Source organism: Phoenix dactylifera, unplaced genomic scaffold, assembly GCF_009389715.1.
Source record: "Phoenix dactylifera cultivar Barhee BC4 unplaced genomic scaffold, palm_55x_up_171113_PBpolish2nd_filt_p 000097F, whole genome shotgun sequence".
Lineage (NCBI taxonomy): Eukaryota > Viridiplantae > Streptophyta > Magnoliopsida > Arecales > Arecaceae > Phoenix > Phoenix dactylifera.
In genome coordinates, this window is record NW_024067681.1 from 682163 (window position 1) to 705451 (window position 23289).

General features: G+C 37.4%; 1 protein-coding gene across 1 annotated transcript; it reads right to left on the bottom strand.

Moving 5' to 3' along the window:
• Positions 1-6320: 6320 nt before the first annotated feature.
• On the bottom strand, positions 6321-12046 carry LOC103722338 (EG45-like domain containing protein). The gene is made up of 4 exons (XM_039116527.1): positions 11964-12046; positions 7897-8031; positions 7423-7723; positions 6321-6573 (listed from the first exon to the last, which is right to left on the bottom strand). Exons 2-4 carry the CDS (start codon positions 8009-8011, stop codon positions 6567-6569), a joined length of 423 nt encoding a protein of 140 aa, XP_038972455.1. The 5' UTR covers positions 8012-8031; positions 11964-12046; the 3' UTR covers positions 6321-6566.
• Positions 12047-23289: the final 11243 nt, after the last annotated feature.

The following is a 23289-nucleotide window of genomic DNA, read 5'->3' on the forward strand; positions in this document are numbered from 1 at the left end:
ATGTTATCATCTGCATGGTTGCATTTATTCTACATATGTTGGTATGTATATTATGTGCTAATGATTTGATAATGAAGTGTTACTTAATCTAGCTTTATGTGGAACTTAATTATTAATTAGTGATTTATTATAGGAATCATGTAGACTATAAATAAATCAAGATTTTAATATAATTATATGATGGAAAGTGGGCGGCATCTGGATTGGTTGGCCATGCAAGAAATATATGATGTATATGCTAGACCAATCTTGGAATGGGGTGTAGCGTTATGTTTGGCCTACCACGGGCTAGACACAGCTATAACTAGTCCAATGCCAAAAAATCAATTCCAGATAACGAACTATAGTTAAATCATAATTGTAACATAATTAAACTGAATTTTGTAATAGTAGAAAAAGAAAGGGGGGGGGGGGGGGGGGGGGGGGGCATTTGGACCTAGCCGACCATGTGTAAAATATGGCGTATCATTTGTGGGTTGAATTGTGATATTATGGTTGTTGTCTATGGATGGAAGGTTGGTATGTGTTTAGCCCGCTATAGCCTGCAGCATGGCTATGACTAGTTTAATGCTGAAAACAAATCAAGAAAACAAATTGTGTTTAATTTAATTTTGCATAACAATAAGACCAGATAAAAGAGAGGTAATTGGATTAGCCAACACATGTGAAATGTAGTGTTTGTGATATCAACTACGACTGATATGGGATATTGTGGTTGCCGGCCACAGGAAGAAATGTGGTATGTGTTTCGGCCTTCTACGAGCTTGAGCGTGGGCAAGACTTATCCAGTGCCGAAATGATAATACTGTCTGAATCTGAACTATATTGATCGATTAATGATAAGTAACCTCACTAACTCACGGTTGAAAAGAATTGCCGATTTAGGTGATATGTGATGTATTTACATGGAACTATGGTGATATATGATATGTATCTCGAGAGTTCCATCTTTGATGATATATATGTGATTGTGTTGCTATATGGTCTAAACTTAAGGCTGCAAATGGGACGAGTTAACCCGTGACCCAACCCGACTTGCCCCTGTTAGACCCGACCTGGACCCGAATTGGAGGACCTGCGGGGCCGGGTCGGGTCCTAAAATTGGACACGTACTATTTTCGAGTCAGGTCCAGGTTTACTGAATTCAAACCCGACCCGACCCGAATGACCTATATATAAAGTATTAAACTATTTCTATAAATAATAAATAAATTTGCTCTTAAGAATCTATTATTCAGCTCTAGCTGTGCTTCTATCCTATCTTGGAGATGACGTCATTCCACAAGGCGAGATAGGTTTGACAGTGCTTGCAACTGTAGATCTTTCTCTCCAGATGTATTAGGAACAGTCGCCCAATCCCCCCCTTCCCTCTCTATCTCTATCTCTCTGTCTCCCTTCCTCCCCCCTCTCCACTTTTTTGCCTTCTTATGGGTAATAATTGCCGATTTCTCTCTCTTTCAAAAAAGAAGAAAGAAAGATATCTGTGGCAATTAGGAAAGGGAAGAGAAGAGAACGAAAAAAATATAAAAACAAGAAAAAATTTGAAATGGAAGAGGGGACTTGAGGAGGATTAGGGTAATGATAGATCTAAACCGCGGAGGAATGGGACAAGACATGGCAAAAAAAAAAAAGAGATGAGGAAAAGGAAGGCAGCTAGCTGTTGCGTATATATTATAATATGTCTTTTTTTATAATTTTATTTTCTTATATATATATATATATGTTAGGGGAAAAACTAAGTTATCCCAGAACAACCGAAAGGCGCCCGATCTGGAGGCGCCCGACCAGAAGACACCTGACCTGGAAGACGCCCAACCAGAAGACACTCGACCTGGAAGACACCCGACCTAGAGGCGCTCGACCCGGAGGCGCCCGACCAGAAGAACGCTCAACCTGGAGGCACCCGACCAGAAGGCACCCGACCAGGAGGACGCCCAATCTAGAGACGCCCGACCAGAAGGCGCCCGACCAAGAGGCGCCCAGCTCAGCTCGGCGTCATATCAGACGCTGGATTTCGAGACGCCCCACCAGGGCAGCCGATCTTAATCAAATCTCCTTCGGGAGTCTAACTTTTAAAGCCCAATCTCACCACTCGCCTACTATCGTCACATCCCTCCGTAACTTGGTCAGGGACCATACCCCGCTTCGCCGCCTACAATTAATGCGCATGGCCTGAACTGATCTCCAGCTTACTCAAGCATTATTGCGCACGGTCTTCGCTGATCTCCGGTTCATTCAACAATCAATGCTCGTGTTATCTAAGGACCTCAGGCTCTCCACGGCAGACAGTTGAACTACGCCACGTCCGATCAGCCACGACGGCTCACTGACTCCGGTCTGATTTTCCATGACACTATTAATGCACACGATCGTGTTCAATTATGACAAAAAGAACCATCTGCCCTGTCACCTCACAGGTAATATAATCCACCTCTATAAAAGGGGAACCCCTCCATCTTAGAGGGGATTGGACTCTGAAACCCGAAAAAACATCTTCCATCTCCTCTTGCATATTAGCCCCCTCTGACTTAAGCATCGGAGGGCCGGCGCCGGAAACCCCGGCCACTGGTTTCTTGCAGGTCTCCCGGAGGACGCCGCCCGCAAACTGACCACCACCCCCCATTCAAGCACCGGAGCTCCTCCTCCTCAGCCGACGACCGCCCCCGAGTCCAATTTCCAACAACAATATATATATATATATATATATATATATATATATATATATATATATATATATATATATATATATATATATATATATATATATATATTACCGGTAGACGGTAAATGGACCAATTATACCGGCTGAGATTTTACGTAGCGGCTGAGATGACAAGTCGAGGTAGAAGGCGTTGGGGGTGGTGTTGTAGAGGGCCATTTGGAAGGGGGAGGTGGCTATGGAGAGCACGCAGTTGGCGTCGTATTCGATTATGATCTCGCAGCCGCGGGATGAGCACTCATGGTTATGAGTGGAGAGAGAGACCATAGCCAGGCCACGCTTTCGGACTCAAACAAACATACCCAAACTAGATCCAATTTTTTTGGATTGGGACCAAGTTATATATAGACCCAATCCGACCCGAATGACCCGTTGGCTCAGCTATGGATCCGATCCGACCTGACCCAATTTTCTATTAGGTTAAGTTTGGGTCCAAAATTAAGACCCGAACAAGAAACCAGATCGGGTCGGAGTCACTTAGGATTCGGTCCGATCCAACTCATTTGCACTCCTATTCAAACTTAATATATATGTTGTCATGGATGTCCTGGGTTGTCATATTCCTACTGCCACCCGCTTGTCATCGGTTCTCCTACCCGACCCATGAATGGAGTTCCTCCTCTCTGCCGCCTCCCAGCGCTGCCTACCTCACCACCGCTGCCTTCCTCCCCCTCACCACCAGGCTTTTCGTCGCCGGCAGAGCACGAATTGGGAAAAGGAAGGAGAAAGACGTTTGGAAAGGCTTCTAAACTTCCAAAAAAACACACCACCATCCATTCGTGCCACCATGAAAAAGCCTTGGAGTTCTACAAAACTATCCGCATTAGCCATGCATAGGACTAGCTACAGGCGTTTGCCAAGAGAAGAATTTTGACAATCCCTGTTGAATCGGATGACCATCATTTTTTTTCATGGTTAAATGGTGTTTCTACCTTTGGGAGCACGGTAGCAAACGCCTTAAATAAAATTGATGTTAGGGAGAGTTCGATGTAGGAAAGAAGTGGGACAGAGATTTGGAGATGTGTACTTGCAATCTCTGCGGAAGGAATTTAACATAGTTCTGTACTGATGAGGCTGGTGGCACATCAACAGCAGGAGTTGGTCATAACTCATCCACAAGTGTGAGTACTTAAATATTCATTTGATTTAAACCTTGTCATCCTTGTTAGTTGAATGATGAGTCCTTTTTCACATCAAGGGAACATAGTTCTGTACTGATGAGGCTGGTGGCACCATCAACAGCAGGAGTTGGTCATAACTTATCCATAAGTGTGAGTACTTAAATATTCATTTGATTTAAACCTTGTCCTCCTTTTTAGTTGAATGATGAGTCCTTTTTCACACCAAGGGAACCTTCTATTGTGTAGCATAGAATAATTTGATCTAGCTGGCACTTGGAGGATGCTTAAGTCTTTGCACGGGAAATGGCTCATTACTTCAAACTCATTACTCAAGGGTCTAATATATTTCCAAGATTTGAGATTACAAGTAGAGAGAAAAAATGACAAGCTAAAAAACGAGGAAAAGGAATACGAAGATGCCTGGTCCAAGCTGAAGAACCAAGATTGAAGGACCACCGTGGTCGTACCAACAGAGTATTAGACTTGTAACAAGAGCATGTCATGATCTCTGAGTTTGCAATTCTTGCGATTGATTGTGATGATTTTGTGCCTCTTAGGATACTTCCCTAGATTTGATTGTGATGATTGATCTCTGAGTTTCCTAGGATACTTCCCTGAAGATGACCTAGGTTAGAACCTTGCTATCTCTAGAGATGCGGCAAGATGTTATAGATATTGCTGACCATAGATCGGTGCCAGGCCTAAACTCTATTCATTTTTAATCAGGCTTCCAGCCGGACCTATATAAAATTTGATATTTTCTATGCCCTAGTCCGGCCACGATCCGTTCTAGTTATAGAATTTCTATGAGCCAATGTTAATATCTTCACTTAGTTATTTACAAACATATCTAGCTTGGACCCAAATGTATTAGTCCGCCGGTTAACCATCAAACCAGGAGCCACGCCAGTTAATCAGAAATAAGGAATGATGAGACAAGAGGTAGCCTTGCAGATAAAAAAAAGAAGGTGATTAAATAGTACCCATGTCAGACAATCTCACCGATAATATGGCCGGTTACAAGATCTTATACATTGTGTATGGATTTTCTAGCTACAATCAGATCAGAACACTAGGAAAGACGCGGAAAAACCCTAATTCACAATACTTTAGGGCATCTGTTGCTACATAGTCATGCTTTTTGGATGACAGAATGTTGAAGCTACCTACCAAAGGGCAATGACCAAGATGCATAGGAAACGGAAGCAGCTTAACAAGCTCTTCAAATGACTTTGCAAGTGCAAGCTCTGGCTCAACTCAGCAAAATGTGTTTGGTTTTAGTTCAAGGACACTACTTGGGTTCTTCATTATCCATCAAGGTGATCATTAATTGTTATGCTGCTACGGCGAACAAAGAAGAAGATCCAGCAGATATGTAGTAGAGGACTCGAAACAAGGGCTACTGTGGTTGAGTTAGGAAACCTTCTTTTGCAAAGAACTGTGATTGAGATAGAATTTCTAGTTTAATATTATTAATTTTAAATAATAGTGGATTCTTAAACTTAGATTATGTTGTCACCAAACACATTAGTGAGGATTAGATAGTACGTGCAACAGACCTCGAGAACCTTAACCAAATCAACCATGTATTGTTGGTTCTTTTGGGAATAGATAAAATAAAATAATTATTATTATATGTCATAATGAATTTTATGTAGTGTTGGGTTGGCCTATGAGTATTCTATTTTATTTCTTGGACCCTAATTATGGGATCATGGTTGATATATTTCGACTTTTAGGATCTCCTAGATGCTTAACATAATTAGTAAAAGTGAACAAAAGTTATTAATAATTTTTAGAAATTTATCTTGGAAAATTAATATGGTACTATTTTGATATAACTTATGATTTTGGACTATTAGGTTTTGGGGGGATCCCTTTGGAATTATTGGTGTTTGTGAGATAATATTTTACACTTTAAAATATTTTTAATTTATATAGAAAATATCTTATACCAAATAAAGTGTAAATTATTAAAATTATAAATTCATTTGCACGAGACAATCTTTCCAACTATATGAACTCTATTTATTTGCAAAGAAAACCTAGCTATGTTAGGTTGTCTATTGAGTTTACTTGAGGACTATCTCTAAATATGCTAATTGCTTGAAGTTTATCTAGAATTGTAAATACGGTGAATTACATTTTCTGCCAGCTTTTGGTGATCACAATCTATATGAATATATCATTTTTTTTTTTTTGGAGAATTTAGCTATTCTGATATTTGCCATGACCTTTGTATAATTAATTAAATTGTTATCAATTTTATTTTAAATTTATTAGTAGATTAAATACCTTGTATGTTTATAAGTGTGGAGGTTTCCATGTCATCGACCCCTATATTTGATAGGGAACTTGACAATATCCACAAATTTGGATTGCACCAGCCACCTATCCACATTAAATTCTATAATTTGTCGGTAGTCTTCAATTTAAACCTAGCATAAATAGCCTTCTCAACCAACTCTGCGCGACAATGACATAAAAATGAGGGCTTTCAAGCAGGCTGATGAATCAACTTTTCAGTAATAAACCCCTTTGTTTTTTTTGTCATTTCTCCTCCATTTTCATGCACACACATGATCTTCCTGAGGATGGCCTTATTCAGTCAGTTATCTCAACAGCCACAGGAAAATATTAAATGGCAAATTTAAGAAATTTCCTTGACAATTGGGATATTAGAGGGTGGGGCTTTGCCATTCCTTCTTGGAATCTCTGTCACTGGGTCAGACCCTGCACAAGAAGGCAAATATTATTTAAAAAGTAATCTTAATTAGGATTTAGAAACTAGAAGAGAAAGATAATAACAAAGTGAAGTCAGCAGCAGACTTGATTATGAGTAATGCAAGTATCTCCATGCCATTTGTTTAAAAATTATACGATTTTTTGTTTATCAAATTGCCTGCACCAGATAAGGATCATGCTCTATTTCTTTTCCATTTATTTATTTTTTTGGTTGGGGGGGGGGGGGGGGGGGGGGGGTGGGGGCGGGGGAGGGGAGAGGAAGGAAATGATTGATCATGCTGCAATCTTGAAATGAGATTACTCAAAGGATCAAGATAAGCCCAAGTTTGTTTGAAGCACTCTCTAATGGCAAAGAATGATCCATAAACTTGTACCACAATAAGATCTCCCACTCTTGCATTATTTGTGAATCACCATTAATCCATGACAAATAACATATATACAAGAAGAAGAATTAATACATGTAGGTTTTTGGGAGAAAAAGGACAAAGATAATTTTAGACTACCCTCTTAATGGGATTCTATTTTCCTTTTTGTTTTTTTGTGAAAAAGAAGATTGGACCACCAATGCCTCATATGTGTCCACGGACTGTGATCCTCATTCATAAAGCTTAACCACACACACGTAATTCTACTTGTTTTCTTTCCTTCTTTTTTTTGAGAAAAAATAAGAAAATGGGGAGAACCCCTATACATTTGTTTCATGAGAAGATCAAACAAATGCAAGCAGAAGGACACCATATCATTGAAAGCACATTTCTGAAAAATCTGATTTAATTTTGCACAAACATAATTGCACACAAGAAGAGGAAGAGAGGAAGATGAATAAGTACTTACTGTCTGAATTCGACGTTAATTACCCTAGCTGCTTGGCTTGCTATCATCCGAAAGGCAGCATTTGACAGGACCATGGTGGTGCCATTCTTGGATGGCATTGAATTCAGCATTTTCCCCCGGTCGAGAACTTTCACTTGAATAGTCTGGTTCTTAATGCATGCATTGGGTGTTGCCGAGCTGAGGCATCTCACCAGGTACTGCCTTCCACAAGATGCACCATTATCCCATATCCCTTCACCAGCCGCGGCAAATAGGCCACTAGCCGGGAACTGCTCCTGGTCGCGACCATAACAAACCGTAGCTGCGAACAACACTAAGATGTTAACAAAACAAAGAGCAAAAGCCAACCACCCCTCCTGCATGCCTTGCCAGGGACTCTTTCTCTTAAAAACAAGATCGAGCAAAAGAATCTTGCATCAAAACGAAGAAAAATAGAAATCAGCAACCATGATGATTGCAATGGAAAAGACTTACGAAGGTAGGGCGGGCCATAGTATGCAACAGTGCCGACATCAGCGGTGGAGGGGCGGAGGAGGATGGCGAGGGAGAGTAGGCATGGAAGCAGGAGAAGCTTTGGATGCTTGGACATGGCTGGGGGGAGTAGTTGGCCTGGAGAAGAGTCAGAGATCAATATGAGAGTCTTCTCTCTCTCTCTCTCTTTATTAGGTACATATGGGAAACTTCTCTATACCAGCCGTTCACAACTTTGGAGAAGCGTGTCATTTCCTCTACTATTCCTCTACTACAGGTTGTTTGCACGCTCTTGAGTTCTAGTTAAGGTTCGGTTTCGAAAAAGACATGGAAGAAATAAATTAAGCAGTATAGCCGACGAGCTGGGCTGATATTTATCTTATTATTGCCGTTGTTTTCGGCGCACCAGGCGGAGTACTTCCAGAAGAAAGAATTCAGATATCTCACTGTAATTCATGGGCAGAAGTACTTCGTATATGGTTTACTCCTTCGCTAGGTTTTGCTCTTAACTATAATGGTTCAATATCAAGGAGATCTCTTCTTGAATTTCATTGGTAGTTGTAATATTATTGTACTATATATTGTTATCATTGATGAATTTCTATGTAGGCTTTTATCAAAAAAAAAAAAAAAAAATCATGAGGGAATTGGAGAAGCAATATTCCAACAAGAAATTGATGTGTAATAGATGCTAACCAATTCAACCAGAAATGGTTGGTTTAAAAAATGAAAAAATTTCTTGATGTTCAAGACATCTGGAGTGTAACTCGTTCTAATTTGGTTATTTGATAGGCTCATCCCAATTAGCAATAGAATAAAAGATTTGGAGATTGATGACCCGACTTCCTTTTTTGTCTTTTTGTATGATCACGATTATGATGCTTAGGACGAACCAACAAATCAATGGGCTCCAATAGAATACAACTCCTGTTCATAGTGTGATAAAACACTTCGCCCAAGAATGTTAATTATGATGTCCATCTTAAATAACATGCTAATAATTGTAAATAATTTGAAACAATTGAAAGTTAAATAATATGTTGAGAATGGAAATAAGAAAGGCATGCTTGGAATCTAGGTGCTTATGAGCATTGCCATAAGAGTGAATTTTATTCCTTCATGCAGGTATCCATGTAGAATGAACCCAACTTAATTCGAAGCTTTCTATCACAAGCACAATCATGCAGAGGCCTAACTCAAAAGGCTTCCTATAGATGTCTAGAAGGAAAGTAGAGAGAGAGGGAGAAAAGAAGCAAGAAGAGGGTTCAGGAAGGGAAGGAATTCTTAATTCTTGAAAAGGTTGTGCTTTCTTATTTATATTTGAGACCTTGGACCTAGAACCTCTATATAAGCTCAGTCGAAGCAAACCTAAAAAAGGCCTATAAAGGCCTCGCAGCTGCTTCATGATGTCCATAAAAATTTACCTATGTTTAGCATCCCAAGACACAAGGCCTCACTAGGCCTTGAACTATTGGATTTCAATGAAGGCAAATGCACCAATGTGGGATTACTCACAACTGTTAAAGTTTAAAAATTTGAAACTTTTTTCTAAAATCTTTTCAAAATTTAAGAAAACTAAAAACATTCTAACAATGCCCCACAAAAGATTCAAACTATAAAAAACTAATGAAATCACACATAAGAAATTTTGTGCAACTTAAATATGTAGCGGATGAGGTATCCAATAGACTTGAACCTTATTATTGATCGTATCCATCTAAAAGAGCTACAGTAGACTAGATATTGTAGGAAAAGAAAGTTGGCTGCCCACGTAACATGAGGATTACTACAGAAAAGACCGATGTATACTTGTTCAGTTTAGATGAACAACTAAGAGAGATATCATTTTGAAAAGGAAATAATCATGAAGGCACAACATGATACATGAAAACAAATAAATGAAAGAATCAATTAAAAAAATCAAATAGCATAAAATTTCTATATAACAAGACGCTAGGCATGCTGTGAAACATATAGACATTATGTATAAAAAGGCAAGTCAAGAGAAATTGGAAATGCAAGATAACAATGACTAAACATAACATGTTAACCTGTGAAACTACAAAAATGTACAAGATTTAGAAAAGAGAAGAAAATAAAGAAAAGAGGAGGGAAAAAGAGAATTATGGCCATCTCACTAGAACTATATACTTCAAAGTAAGAACTGTGCAACCTGTCAAACGAAAGTAGGCACAGTAGAATACCAAGCCTAACACACTAATCAAATCTCATTTCCCTCATAGAAGTTTGGCAAATCATTAAACAAGTGATCCCATCACCAAAGGCTCAAAGAAACATGATCCATCTTATCATATGTAACTATGGCCCATTGACTACTAGTGATACTGTTGATTAACAAACCTAAGCTAAAAGCATGTAAAAGAGGAAAACAAAAGAGCCAACTACATTTACATCTTGGTGAAACAATGGTTGTGAAAAATTATGCTCAAGATAGAAAAATTATATCAGTTAAATTTGATGAAAAAATCATATATATCAGTTAAAGAAGCAAGAAGATGGTAACAATATATGATATGTTAATCATTAATGATAACTTCCATTGTCAAGAGTCTATATCTCATATAATACAAGTATTATTCCTAAAGTTTAGTCAGGAATCCACAAATAAAAAAGAAATAAAAGGAAATCTTAAAACCTTATAAGTATAATTTGACAATAGAAAAGCTCATGAAAACAGTCAAGTGAACTTTATGCATACATGAGCCACCATGGTCAAATAGGAAAGCGACGATATAGGAATCTGCCATGCACTCCAAGTATGCATAATTCAATGCATTCAACATCCTATGATGCATGATAAATTTAGAAATGGAAAACATAAAAAATTACAAATTTCTTGTTGTTCGAGAGGAAACAAAATATGCACTACAAGTATAAAGTATGCATTCACATGGATACAAGACTGCAAGATCATGTGTGTGCAGAGACATCAAGCTTTGTGAAGACAAATCTTAAGTAAGAAAACTAAAAAGTCACGGAATTCAAAATATCACAGCTTGGTTCTTGACAAAAGCTTAAGAAAACTATGTAAAGAGAGAAAATAAAATATATGAAAAGAATATTTTAGATGTCCTATAACTAAGACGACAAAATATGCACTACAAGTACAAAGTGTGCATTCACATGGACACAAGACTGCAGGATCGTATGTGTGCAGAGACATCAAGCTTTGTGAAGACAAATCTTAAATAAGAAAACTAAAAAGTCACGGAATTCAAAAAATCACAGCTTGGTTCTTGACAAAAGCTTAAGAAAACTATGCAAAGAGAGAAAATAAAATATATGAAAAGAATATTTTAGATGTCCTATAACTAAGACCATCACCCTAGTAGATTAATATTAGAGGAGGGAGGGGTAAAACAACGATAACAAGATGAAACCTATTTTTAGATGACAAACATAAGCACTTCCAAACCTGTTCTTAACTTACAGATCACCGAAGAAAGAAATTAAAAAGCTTCCATTCAGATAAAAAAGAAAGCCTAAATACCCTCTGAATTCCTAACTAATTAAAGAGCAAAAGGAAAAAAAACAATCCTCTAATCTAATCACAAATCATTACAACATAATTTAGAAAAAATCATAAGATTACCAATAAAAAAAAAGAAAACAATAGTAACTTATTAACTGTACAGAATGGTTTTGATCTTCCAGATTCAAATCAGAAAAAGGGATCAGCAGCCATCTTTTTCTGATCTATCATCAAAACGAAAAAAAAAGCCTTACTTTCATATAGCCTGGATTAACAGTTGAAACCGAATCGCAAACAACCAAATCTGTCTTAGTATTGATCCATCAGATCCAAAAACCCAAGATTGCATGGAGAATAGATTAAAACAAATGCGTTAACTCTATCCATACGTCAAAAAACTATTCTTTTCTATCACATCCATGATAACATACTCCAAAAAACATCAGAAAAAACAAGAAAACGAAAACTTGCAGAGAGATAGGAGATATAAACCTAGGCAAAAAAACAGAAATATATTGGCGGCTGAAACCAAGAAGAGTCAAAAGAAATAAACAAGGAGGCATGGAAAGGAAATCACCTAAGAAAACCTCTCTCTGAAGAACCCTCGAGCTCGACGGGCCTGGCCGGGTGTCCAGGCCTCCTGCTATTTGAAGGCGGAAATGGTCGAAAAATGACACAGAAATCAAAACAATGGGTTTATGAGCGGTTTTGAGAAAACGAAAGGATTTCTGTTTCACGCGGTTCATCCCTTGAAGAGTTAGACGTCATGGTATTAAAGGGACAATTAAGTCATGGTAATAAATATCTGCTTGTAGCCAAGGTTTTATCTGCGGTTTGAGAAAATAAAAAGATTTCTGTTTTACGCCGTTCGTCCCTTGATTAGTAAGACGTTATGGTATTAAAGTGACAATGAAGTCATGGTAATAAATATCTGCTTGTAGCCAAGGTTTTATCTCCTTGATTAGAAATAACAACAGAGGTAGCTCGGTTTGTCATGGATAGCAAAAAATGAAGCACAACATCTGGTCATTGGAGAATTTTATTTTTGGGTCTAATCAACCAACCAGAATTTTGTTTTCTATTGAGATTAAAAAAATGGGAAAAAAGTGGAAAGGAAAGAGAAAGAAAGGTTTCAGAGAGATGAGAGTTCTTTCACAAACATAAGATTATGAAAGTTCTTAGATAGGGCCAAATATATGTAAAATCCTTTTAAATATTTTTAGGATTATAAGGAAATTTTGATAGAGGGTCATTTGGATGAAGTGATAGAGGGGTAATTTGAGAATAGAAATGTTTTCACGTATAGCATTGCTTAATAAAAAGAACTTGTCCTAGAAACAATGGGATTATGAGTGATTTGAGAAAAGAAAGACTTTTGTTTCACGTATTTCATCCCTTGATTAGTAATTAGCGGTTACCGTATTGAAGTGACAATGAAGTCATGGGCATATATAGATACAAGTCGATTTGAGATGGATTGTAAAAAATATAGCATATATAGCATCTGGTCATAAGAAATTTAACGTCATAAAGTTTGGCTCTAATCAACCAAACAGAATTTTTTTTTTTTGATCGGGATAAAAAATGGAAAAAAGATATGGAAAGGGAAGATAGATTTTTAGAGAGATTAGAGTTCTCTCAAGAACATAAGATAATGAAAGTTCATCAACACAAAGAAACATAAAAATGTTTTCATATAGTTTTAGGATTATAGGGATATTTTGGGAGATGATTATTTTGAGAATATAACTAGGTTTCCGTATGAAACATTGGCACACTTGTATAGTTTTTAGAATTTTAGAACTAGGGTTTAGTAGTTCACTCTGGCAATTCAAGCTCTGACGATTAAAACTAGTTACTGTGGAGTAATTGATTATAACCCTATTTGATTTTGATGAGCTCAAAGCATTTGAGTATATCTTATGCTATACTAATGAATTCAATCTAGTGTTTCAGCCAAATATTTGTGAATTTATGTTTAAGTGTCTCTAGCTTTGGTTCAATATATTTTGGCTAAGTATGAAACTCAGTTTGAACCAAAGTCTGAAGCTCGAGTCGACTCCGGAAGGGTACGAGTCGACTCCAAGTGTTTCAGAAGTTCTGGCACATGCTCGAGTCGACTCCGGTACACTACGAGTCGACTCCGACTGAGAACTGACAGAAAAACAGAAAGTTGATTTTCAGATCCTGTCAGCGAGTCGACTCCAGAAGGGTTCGAGTCGACTCCGATGGTTGCCGAGTCGACTCCCGACGTTTCCGAGTCGACTCCAAAGGGTAACAGAAGAAAGACAGAACAATGTATTTCAGACCCTGCAACCGAGTCGACTCCAGAAGGTTACGAGTCGACTCCGAAGGTTGGCAAGTCGACTCCTAGTTAAGTACGAATCGACTCTCAGAGGAAAGCAAGACTAAAAGGCAGTTCAAGTCAAAACACAGAGAAACAGTTTTTGGATCCTGAGAGCCGAGCCGACTCCAAGTACTCCCGAGTCGACCCCAACAAAATCCGAGTCGACTCCGAGGCAGTTCAACTCCAAACACAGAGGATCAGTTTTCGGGCTCCAAGAGTCGAGTCGACTCCAAGATGATCCGAGTCGACTCGAGAAAGAAATGCAGAAAAACAGATCTCTGGAACCCTGAGAACGAGTCATCTCCGGAGGGTCGAGTCATCTCCGGACATTGGCGAGTCGACTCCAAGTTTGGCCGAGTCGACTCCAGAACGGGACAGCACTTTATTTCAAATTTTGAACAGTGGGCGAGTCGTCTCCCGTAAAGCATGAGTCGACTCCAGCAACATCCGAGTCGACTCCAGATCGAGCGAGTCGACTCCGATCCCAACGGACACTATGTCAGGAGTTGCAGACTGTACAGAACGGCTCTAAAAGTGTGTCTAACGGCTATTTTTCGATGGGGATTGCTTAAATAGCCAGTGTAAACAGTAATAGACATCAAGAGAGAGACTTCATTAAAAGCAAAAGGGATTTCCACCTACCAAAGCCTCTCAAGAGTAAATACAAGAGAAAGAAGGAAGAAGTGCATTGAAGTCCATCCTCCAAACGTCTTCCTCGCATTCAAGGCTCTCCTCTGACATTAGATCATCAGTGCATTCAAAGAGGAGACTCAGAGTTCGAGAAGCCCCTTCTTTCTCTTCCAAAATCTGTTTGAGGGCTTCTAATTCTACATTATTTATATTGTTCATATTTGCTTTTTAAGAAGCTTTTTCTGTGCTCTTTACAAACTGTTTTCTTGTTACTTGATTCAATCAGGGGATTGAATCAAAGTTGTTGAGGTTTGTTGGTGAGCCGAAGTTAAAACCAACGGTGTAAGGGTTCGATTGTGATCCCGGAAAAACAATCGGGTGGTTCTAGTCGGTGAGCCTGTGAAAACCGACCGAGTTCGTTGTGATCTCGTGAAAACAACAAGTTGGGTTGTGAACTTGTAAAACAACCGGCTGTAATCCTAGGAATTATAGTGAACTCCCAAGTGAAGCTTGGGGAGTGGACGTAGGAGCAAGGGTTAGCTCCGAACCACTATAAAACCTCTTGTGTTTGTAATTAGTTCATTGTCTCTTCCATCCTCTCCACTCACTACAACTAGTAATCTAATTAATCAGCCTGCAATAATATTAATTAGTTACTCATTAAGTTTTAATTTGCAATTATTACTTAAAACCCAATTCACCCCCCCCCCCCTCCTCTTGGGTTGTCTTCTTGGGCAACAGTTACTTTAAGCATGATAAAAGAGATGAGCAAATGGAGATCTATTTTTGCCTTTCTTCAACTGCAGAATCAATGCCAAAGTAGTCATCTTTATGTTTAAAAGCTATTGACATCTATGTACTATAAATAATATTCTTACTCTGCTTCTAGTTTCCAAGAATAAAAAATAATCTAAATGAGAAGTGGAATGGAATAGAAATGGTCAAATTGTGATTTTTCTTTTCGTTGTTTGGATGTGAAATGAAGGAATGCACAAAAACACAATAGCAGTTAAATTCTAATTTGAATTTAACTAGTTATATGTTAAAATATAATTAATTTTATATTAATTTTAAAAATAATATTAATTCTATTTTTATTTTATACTATTAGCTAATTTTTATTTTATTTACAATATATATCATAAATTGATATTTTATTTTTTATTTTAATCTTAATTATTTATATTCTAATATCTTTTATTTTGTTATTATTCATCTATTATATTTTTTATTGTTTATTTGAGTTAATTATTTTAATTTATTTAGAATATTTATCTAATATAATTTTATTTTTGCATTCAATATTATATTACTATTTAACATTTAGAATTTTATTTTTATTTTTCTTTAACATGCATTGCACAATCAACATTTGGTAGTATAAGGTATATATTAAACCATTAAATAATAGTTAATATTATATTACAATGAATGCTACTTGATTTATTACTTTGTCATAAAAATATCTTTAAATTTTATATTAAATTATGTATTTTTATTTGAAATTATAATTATCGATAACTAATTCATATAAAAATATTATTTGTTTCTATTTTCATTGAAATGACCACTCTTCCCACATATAGGTGGAATCGCCATTTCTTCAACTGAAGGAAATTTGATTCCAAAAAAAAATTCTTTCCATTATTGTTTTGGAATCCTTTTCCACCCTATACCTGCCCCACCATTATGCACCAAATATATTTTTTATATTCTATTATAGATTTCAAAAATAAATTGATAGTCAGATTAATTAAAACAATATTTCTGCACAGTTTTCATTGCAACTGAAATAAATGATTTAATTGAGAAAACTGTTTCAGAAATTTCTATGTAGTTTTTAGAGCAATTGAATCAAATGATTTAATTTGGAAACATGATATAAAGTTTTTTGCATGATTATCAGAGCAGGAGATTCAAAGGACTTTTTATTTAAAAAATTTGATTTTAATGTTCTTGTATAGTTTTCAAAATAGCTGATTGAGAGATTTTCGGTTTTTCAAAACTAATCTAGGTTTCCTACATAGATTTAGAGCCGTAGAATTAAAAATATTTTGATTCAAAAACTAATTTTAATTTCTAGACTATTTTTAGGGAAGCAGAATTTGATTAAAACCACCTTCAAAGTTTCTATGCTGATTTCAAGAAACAACAAATTATGGATTCTAAATTTGTTTTGATAGTGCAATGTGAGAAAAATTTTAATTGACGTTCTAGTATGAAAGAAAAAACCTACTCAAGAACCTATTTTGCTTAAAATACAAATATCACAATCAAAACTGTCTTTTGTACAGTTTTCGGAGGATGGAAAATAATAAAAAAACAATCAGCACAATACTATTTCAAAATTTATAAAATCTAGATGTAAATTCTAAAACAAAATAAGATACTTATATACTAACAAATTGGAAATTCATTCTTAGACAGTTAGAGAATAAAATAATATGCTAATGTTTATAAATAATTTATAATTTAAAATTTAAATAAAATAAGAAAGCAAATAAGAAAGGCCTGCCTGGAATTGAGGCGTATAGAAGTACTACTCTCACAATAAATTCGGCTCTCCTGCCATTTGATGATATCTTTCTCAAGGTACAACAAACTTAGCTCAGCTTGTAACCATCTGTATCCTACCGTGAGAACGATCCTACACAGATCTGATCCAAAATTTTCCTCCAGTGTCCTAGAAGGAATGTAGAGAGAGGAAGAGCCTTTGTGTTTGAGACTTAAGATTTTTATATAGTCTCAGATAATCCTGGTTACTCCAGGAGAGGCTCATGGAAGCCTCAATATAGCTTACCTCATGAAGGCCATAATAACCTACCTATGGTGGCAGCCTCTAAAATCGGCAACCTCAAAAGGACCCGACAAGAATATCTGGCACCTCATACTAGATTAATTTAAATTATCTGATTTATAAAAAAAAAATTGGTGACGTATATTAATTTAAATTATCTGATTTAAATTATCTCAAGCTTTCTTCTGAGCAAAACCAGGGGCGCGTCCTCCGTGCTTCCGTGGCGCAGCCATACGTGTTCTCCTTTCACGCGCGCACCCAAGAACTCCGCCGCTCTCTCTCTCCCTCTCGTTCTCCATTGCGACTCTCTCCCACGCCATGCAAATGCCTCGCTCGTTTGTCGCCGTCTCCTTCTTGCTTCCACTCCGTGCCATCCCAAGCGGCCTCATCACCCCTCTCGTCTTGATTCCTCGCTTCCTCCCTTTCTTCTTCTCTTCCTCTCTTCTTCTTCTTCTTCTTTTCTTCTTTATATAGTGAGGAGAAGATATTTAAGAAATCTAATGAACTTCTGATCCCTAGACGTGATTTTTTTTTTCTTGATCTTGTTCTTATTCTTCTTCTTGATAGTTGATCGTCGTGATGATGAGATTTTTCTTCTTTTTGTTTCTTTATCTCTCTCTCTCTCGTTTCGCACGGCGTACGTCTTCTGCTCACCCATGCCTCAACCCTCTTATCCTCGCTTCTCTCTTTCCTCCTTCTCCGCGTTTAGAAAGCGGACACGGCGGAAGAAGAAGCCCGGCCTCAACATCTTCTTCTCTTGTCCTCGAAGCAGCTTTTCCACTTCTTCTTGATATCTTAATGCTTCCTGATCTCCTAATCTCCTTGATTATATGCGTCGGTTTGAGTTGAACTGTAGATTTTGAAGTTTTGATCGGTGATCGACAATCACGGTATGGATTTTGTTGAGAGATTTGTAAATTATAGACCATAATAGGATGGTTTGCTGGGATCTAAGAGGAGCTTCTGGCCCTCTTCATAATGGCAGTTGTGAAGATTTTAGATTATTAGGTTCTGAAGAACACCAGTAAGGTGATTGAATCATTTGGACTTTTGATATATGCAAGATAGGTAACTTAACTTTTCTTTGTCCTTGTTTTGTGAAATAGAAATCAAATTTTTCTTTATGTCAGGTATGTAATAAACATTATTCACAGAAATAGAAGAACTAGTAGATGACATAAGTGATCGATCACTAATATTTTTGATAGGATAAAGTGAGTCATTAGTAGTAGCAATAGCACGAGAACTAATATAATCATATAGAAAATCAAATATCTCTCAACGACTAATAAGATGATTAGAACACCCATATTTAACAATCCAATCATGAGCAAAATCAATGTCTAGTACTTAAGAAGAAGTAGAAATACGTGCATGATGGCTATCAAGATAACTATAATCAACAATAGTAGTAGTGAGAGCTCAACTTTCAGTTTTTTTCTCTCATCCATGCTCTGATATAGAGATACAATATTAGATTGTTTAAGCTTCACCCAGCAATCTTGAATTTTATGGCCAAATTTTTATAACTATGATAATTTCTCTTGAATTTATAAATTTTCTTATGATTAGGATTATTATCCTTCTCAGATTCTCCAATTAGCCTTTTTTACTTCTGATTGGTGTGCCGTCAGTTAAATCTTGCTATCGACAGATCCGATAGATTCGTTCTTCCTCCTGTAATTGAAAAGATACTCAATCTCAGTTATATATTCCAGATTATATTTGGTTTGTAGAATTTTGATACCAATATGGCTAGCTTTAAAGCGACAAAAAATTTCGAAGAAAAGGAATTGCAGGTACACAATCAACACCTAACTTTCAATGCTGGACCTTCTTCCTCTCATCTTATGGAGGAAGCTATTATTTCAACTCTAGAAAAGCGTATTTGTACCAAACTCTTTAAAGATAAAATCGCAAGAAAAATCCATCGCTCGAGTATTGTATCTTTAAGACCAATCAAATTTTCATTGCTTTCAAGTTTTTGAACTTTTATTTTTCTCTTATTTTTAAAGAAATGCAGGAAAGCCCCTGACCTCTCTTTAGAAAAAGGATGCCTAGGAGATAACCTACCATACATAGATCTATATCGTTAACATGCCTTCCCCTCGATTCCTAAACATTTCATCATTTTTATTTTAAGACCATCCGACAAAACATAAAGAAGTGATAAATGACTATCTCTAAATGTATGATGTTTTTATATCCCTTTAGATCAAGCTGAAAGCTATTGTTTCGACACCAAAAAAGCGTATTCATACTGACCTCTTTGAAGATGGAACTCGCAAGAAAAATCCATCAGTCGAATATTATATCTTTAATACTAATCAATTTTTCATTACTTTCAAGTTTTTTAGCTTTTATTTTTTTCTTACTTTAAAAAAATGCAGGAACATACATGACCTTCCTTAGAAAAAAGGATTTTTTTGAGGTAACCTACAATGCATAGATCTATATCGTTAATATGCCTTCCCATCGATTCCTAAACATATCTTTCTTTTTTTGTCCGACATCCTACAAAACATAAAGAAATGATAGATGGTTATCTCAAAATGCTTGATGCCTATATATCCCTTTAGATCAAGTTGGGATAACGGAATTAGAATCATGAAGCACCACTACACACCGCAGTATTCAACCCTGTCTTCTACTAGTTTTACACGTATGTATAAATTTTTTTAAATTACCTAGGAGCTAAATGTTTCTCTCTATTTTTCTTAAAATGTATTCGTAGCATGGGTACATTGCTAGTTTTGACAATACGGCAAAGTCTCAGTCTAAACCATTGGCATTAGGATTTTTAGAATTAGGATTTTATAGTAGTTTACTATGGCAACTCTTTTCAAGCCATGATACTTTGAACTAGTTGTTTTAAACATTGTAAAGAGATGAGCAAATGAAGAGATTTAATCATCCTTTCTTTGACTGTAAAATTAATGGCCAAAGAAGTCAACTTTTTGTTTGAAAGCCATGAATTTCTACATATTATAGATGAATGCTAGTGGCATGCTTAACACATACAAGTCCGATCGGAAGTAGTGTTTCTAGTGGCAAACAGGTGAGTAACGCATAAGAACCTGCCATTGGGAGGGGAACAACAACTGGAAATGGTTGTTAATGCCCCATAGGTTGAGGAGCAAAAGGAGGAATCCACTCGAGGAGGGGCTCGTGTCCAATTAGTTAGTTGGTGATGCAATAGCTTACCAAAGCGATGATCAGTAGTTGGTCTAAGAGGATGATCAGCCACACTAGAAGGATCAAAAGAATTAAACATCTTGCTCTTTCTTTAAAAATTTCTGATCTCTAGTGGACCTCAAAGTTTGTGATCCCCATAATAGGAAACCATTTCACACAATTCTGAGGGCACTTGAATAAGCTGCTGACACTCGGTTGCGTCTTTACCCCTATCCAATTTTTGGGCTTCCAGTATGACCAAAGATTTTCTATCTACATCCAGAATAATGACACAATCAAGTTGTTGGTTCGACCCTAAATTGATCCTCTTCTTTTTCCTTCAAGGACCAGAGAATGTTAAACTCTTGGCGGGCTGCTAGGTTTCGCTTACGCTATAGTTCAAAAGATTGCACCTTAATTATTCAACCGAAGTGTTAGGGTTCCAGAGCATGAGGCAATGTTTAGCATTTTCGAGACCATGCAAATGAATTGATTTGTTTGTTAAGAGAAAGAATTTAAGGTTAGTAACTATCAATAAGTTAGACCAATTTTATAAATAATGTTTTTATTCTATGTTTGCAAGCTTTGAAAATAAGTTATGTCAAAACATAGGCCAACTGCAAATATAGTCTACTTTAGAGACTAAGTGTTGAACTAAAGACCAATTGCGCTCTATATTGTTTGTAGAACTACGTCATCAACTTGAAATACAGATAGAGACCTTAGAGCAAGATCACTACAAGAAAATACACTTTCAGTGACCACGTTCGGCGACTAAATGAATATTGGTCGCTGCAAATAAGGCTATTTGCAACCAACATCCTTGTTAGTTATTGAATGATTGTCCTACACCGACTAAATGCATATTTGGTCGCGGAAAATTAAAACCAAATTGGCGGGGTGGAGGTAAAACGTTTGGCGACTAAAGTTTGGTCGCTGAAAATAAGGCTATCTGCGACCAACATTCCTGTTAGTTGCTGAATAATTGTCCTACACCGACTAAATACATATTTGGTCGCGAAAAAGCAATACCAAGTTGGCACGAGTCCAATATTTCACGCGGGCTGGAGGTAAAACTTTTGGCGACTAAATTTTGGTCCTTAAAGGTTCACCTCCAGCGACTAAAAAAAATTTAGTCCAGAAAAACTTTTATGAATGGCGTCTTTTTCCGATGAAAAAATTGGGCAGAAAGTTTGAGTTTTTTAGTGACCAAACTTTTGGTAGTGGAAGATTTCCGTAAAACCGAACGATGTTGTACTAGCTCCTATAAGATGCTAATTTCTAAGTTCAAAAAAAAAAAAAAACACCTTAATTCACTTAGGCATATCCTCGTCTCTTCGGCTGAATCTCAATCCCACAACTTTTCTTCATACTTAAATTCTTTTTTATTTTTATTACTATAATATAATTTTAAAGCTCGAGCTCGGTGCTTGACTCCTTGTCAAATTAATATACAGATCGACAGAATACACATCATGCGGACGTGGGATCGGGAATCCGCTTAGAAATATATAGAATTCTTGGACATCCTACGGGCAGGATCTTTTTTTCATTAGCCCACCCGCATGGCGGATCGAAAATCCACTTAGAAATAAATTTGCACGCATCCTTGTTAGTTACTGAATGATTGTCCTACACCAACTAAATGCATATTTGATCGCGGAAAATCAAACCAAGTAGGTGCGAGTCCAGTATTTCGCGCGGGCTTGAGGTAAAATTTTTGGCGACTAAATTTTGGTCCCTAAAGGTTCACCTCCAGCGTCTAAAAAAAATTTAGTCGAGAAAAGTATGCATATAGGGGACGTCGTATGAGAAACCAAACAAATCCTAATTCCCTATTCCTCTATTCGGCTTTAACTCCTTGCCTTCACCCGTCGCCGTAATTAATTCCTTCGCCCGTTCGCCGTTCCCTTATTCAGAATCCCAAATCCCTCCCACTCGGTGCTAGCCAAGCCTTTTTCGCTTCCGAGTTCCTGCCCTATATCTGGAGAACAGGAAGACCCTGTCCGGCTGCGGCGGTGGAACCTCTGGAGAAGACCCTGTCCGGCTGCGGCAGTGGAACCTCTGGAGAAGACCCTGTCCGGCTGTCTGCGCGCCCGCGAGTCTCTTCGACGTCCCAAGGTATATCTCCTCCGGAATTTGTTTTAGCATAGGCCGGGAGGGCTTTTGTAAGAGGGTAACAAGGCCGGGCTTGAGGGAGAGGGAGAGGGAGAGGTGGGGGTCGTCGGGGGTTGTCGGAAGATTTGGAGGCGAGGCGGGAGAAGAAGAAACCTAGGAGGGCTTCTTCTCCTCCGCCGCCGCCGCAGCCACCGCGGAGGAATTTTCCTCCTTCGCCAGGTCCATTCCGGCCAGGGCGGCAGGGAGAGAGAGCGAGGAGGCGAAGGGGATTTGGGGTGAGGACATTTTCTTGGGCCGGCAGGGGGAGAGAGCGAGGAGGGATTTGGGGACAGTAGTTTTGTTTTGGGTGGAGAGAAAGAGAGGGGAGGGATTTGGTTGGCTTGATACACATCTGAAGCCGCTCTTATCTTTCATCCCTTCACTTTTTTGGTTTTGGTCTTGGTTTTCCTTCTCTCACATTACTCCTAATCCAGCTGGGCCTTCGGGAAGAAAGATAGGGGGATTAGAGATGGACTTCTTAGAGGGTGGAGATTCTTTTAATTTTATCCTCTTTGTTTCTTCCCCTTTCTGTTTGGGTTGAATGGTTGTCGTGCTGTGATGTAGCTTGGGTATCGAAGGGGAGATGGGAGATGGGAGATGGTGGGATGGGACTTCTTTTAAACTAATTATTTTTCCATGCTTCTATTCAAGGATTATATTAAACTGAAGAGGCTTCTTGTCTATCTTTGTTAGATTCATGCATCTTTGTTGAAATAGTATACTTGACAACTATCTATTTTCATATCATTTTTTTAACTATTTTGTACTTATTAAAATTTATTATTATTATAATAATAA

Excerpts from the sequence above, each read along its gene's own strand:
- LOC103722338 (XM_039116527.1), bottom strand. The coding sequence starts at position 8,011 with ATGTCCAAGCATCCAAAGCTTCTCCTGCTTCCATGCCTACTCTCCCTC. Across the intron at positions 7,724-7,896 it reads CTATGGCCCGCCCTACCTTC|CTACGGTTTGTTATGGTCGC; the intron begins GTAAGTCTTTTC and ends TGTTGTTCGCAG.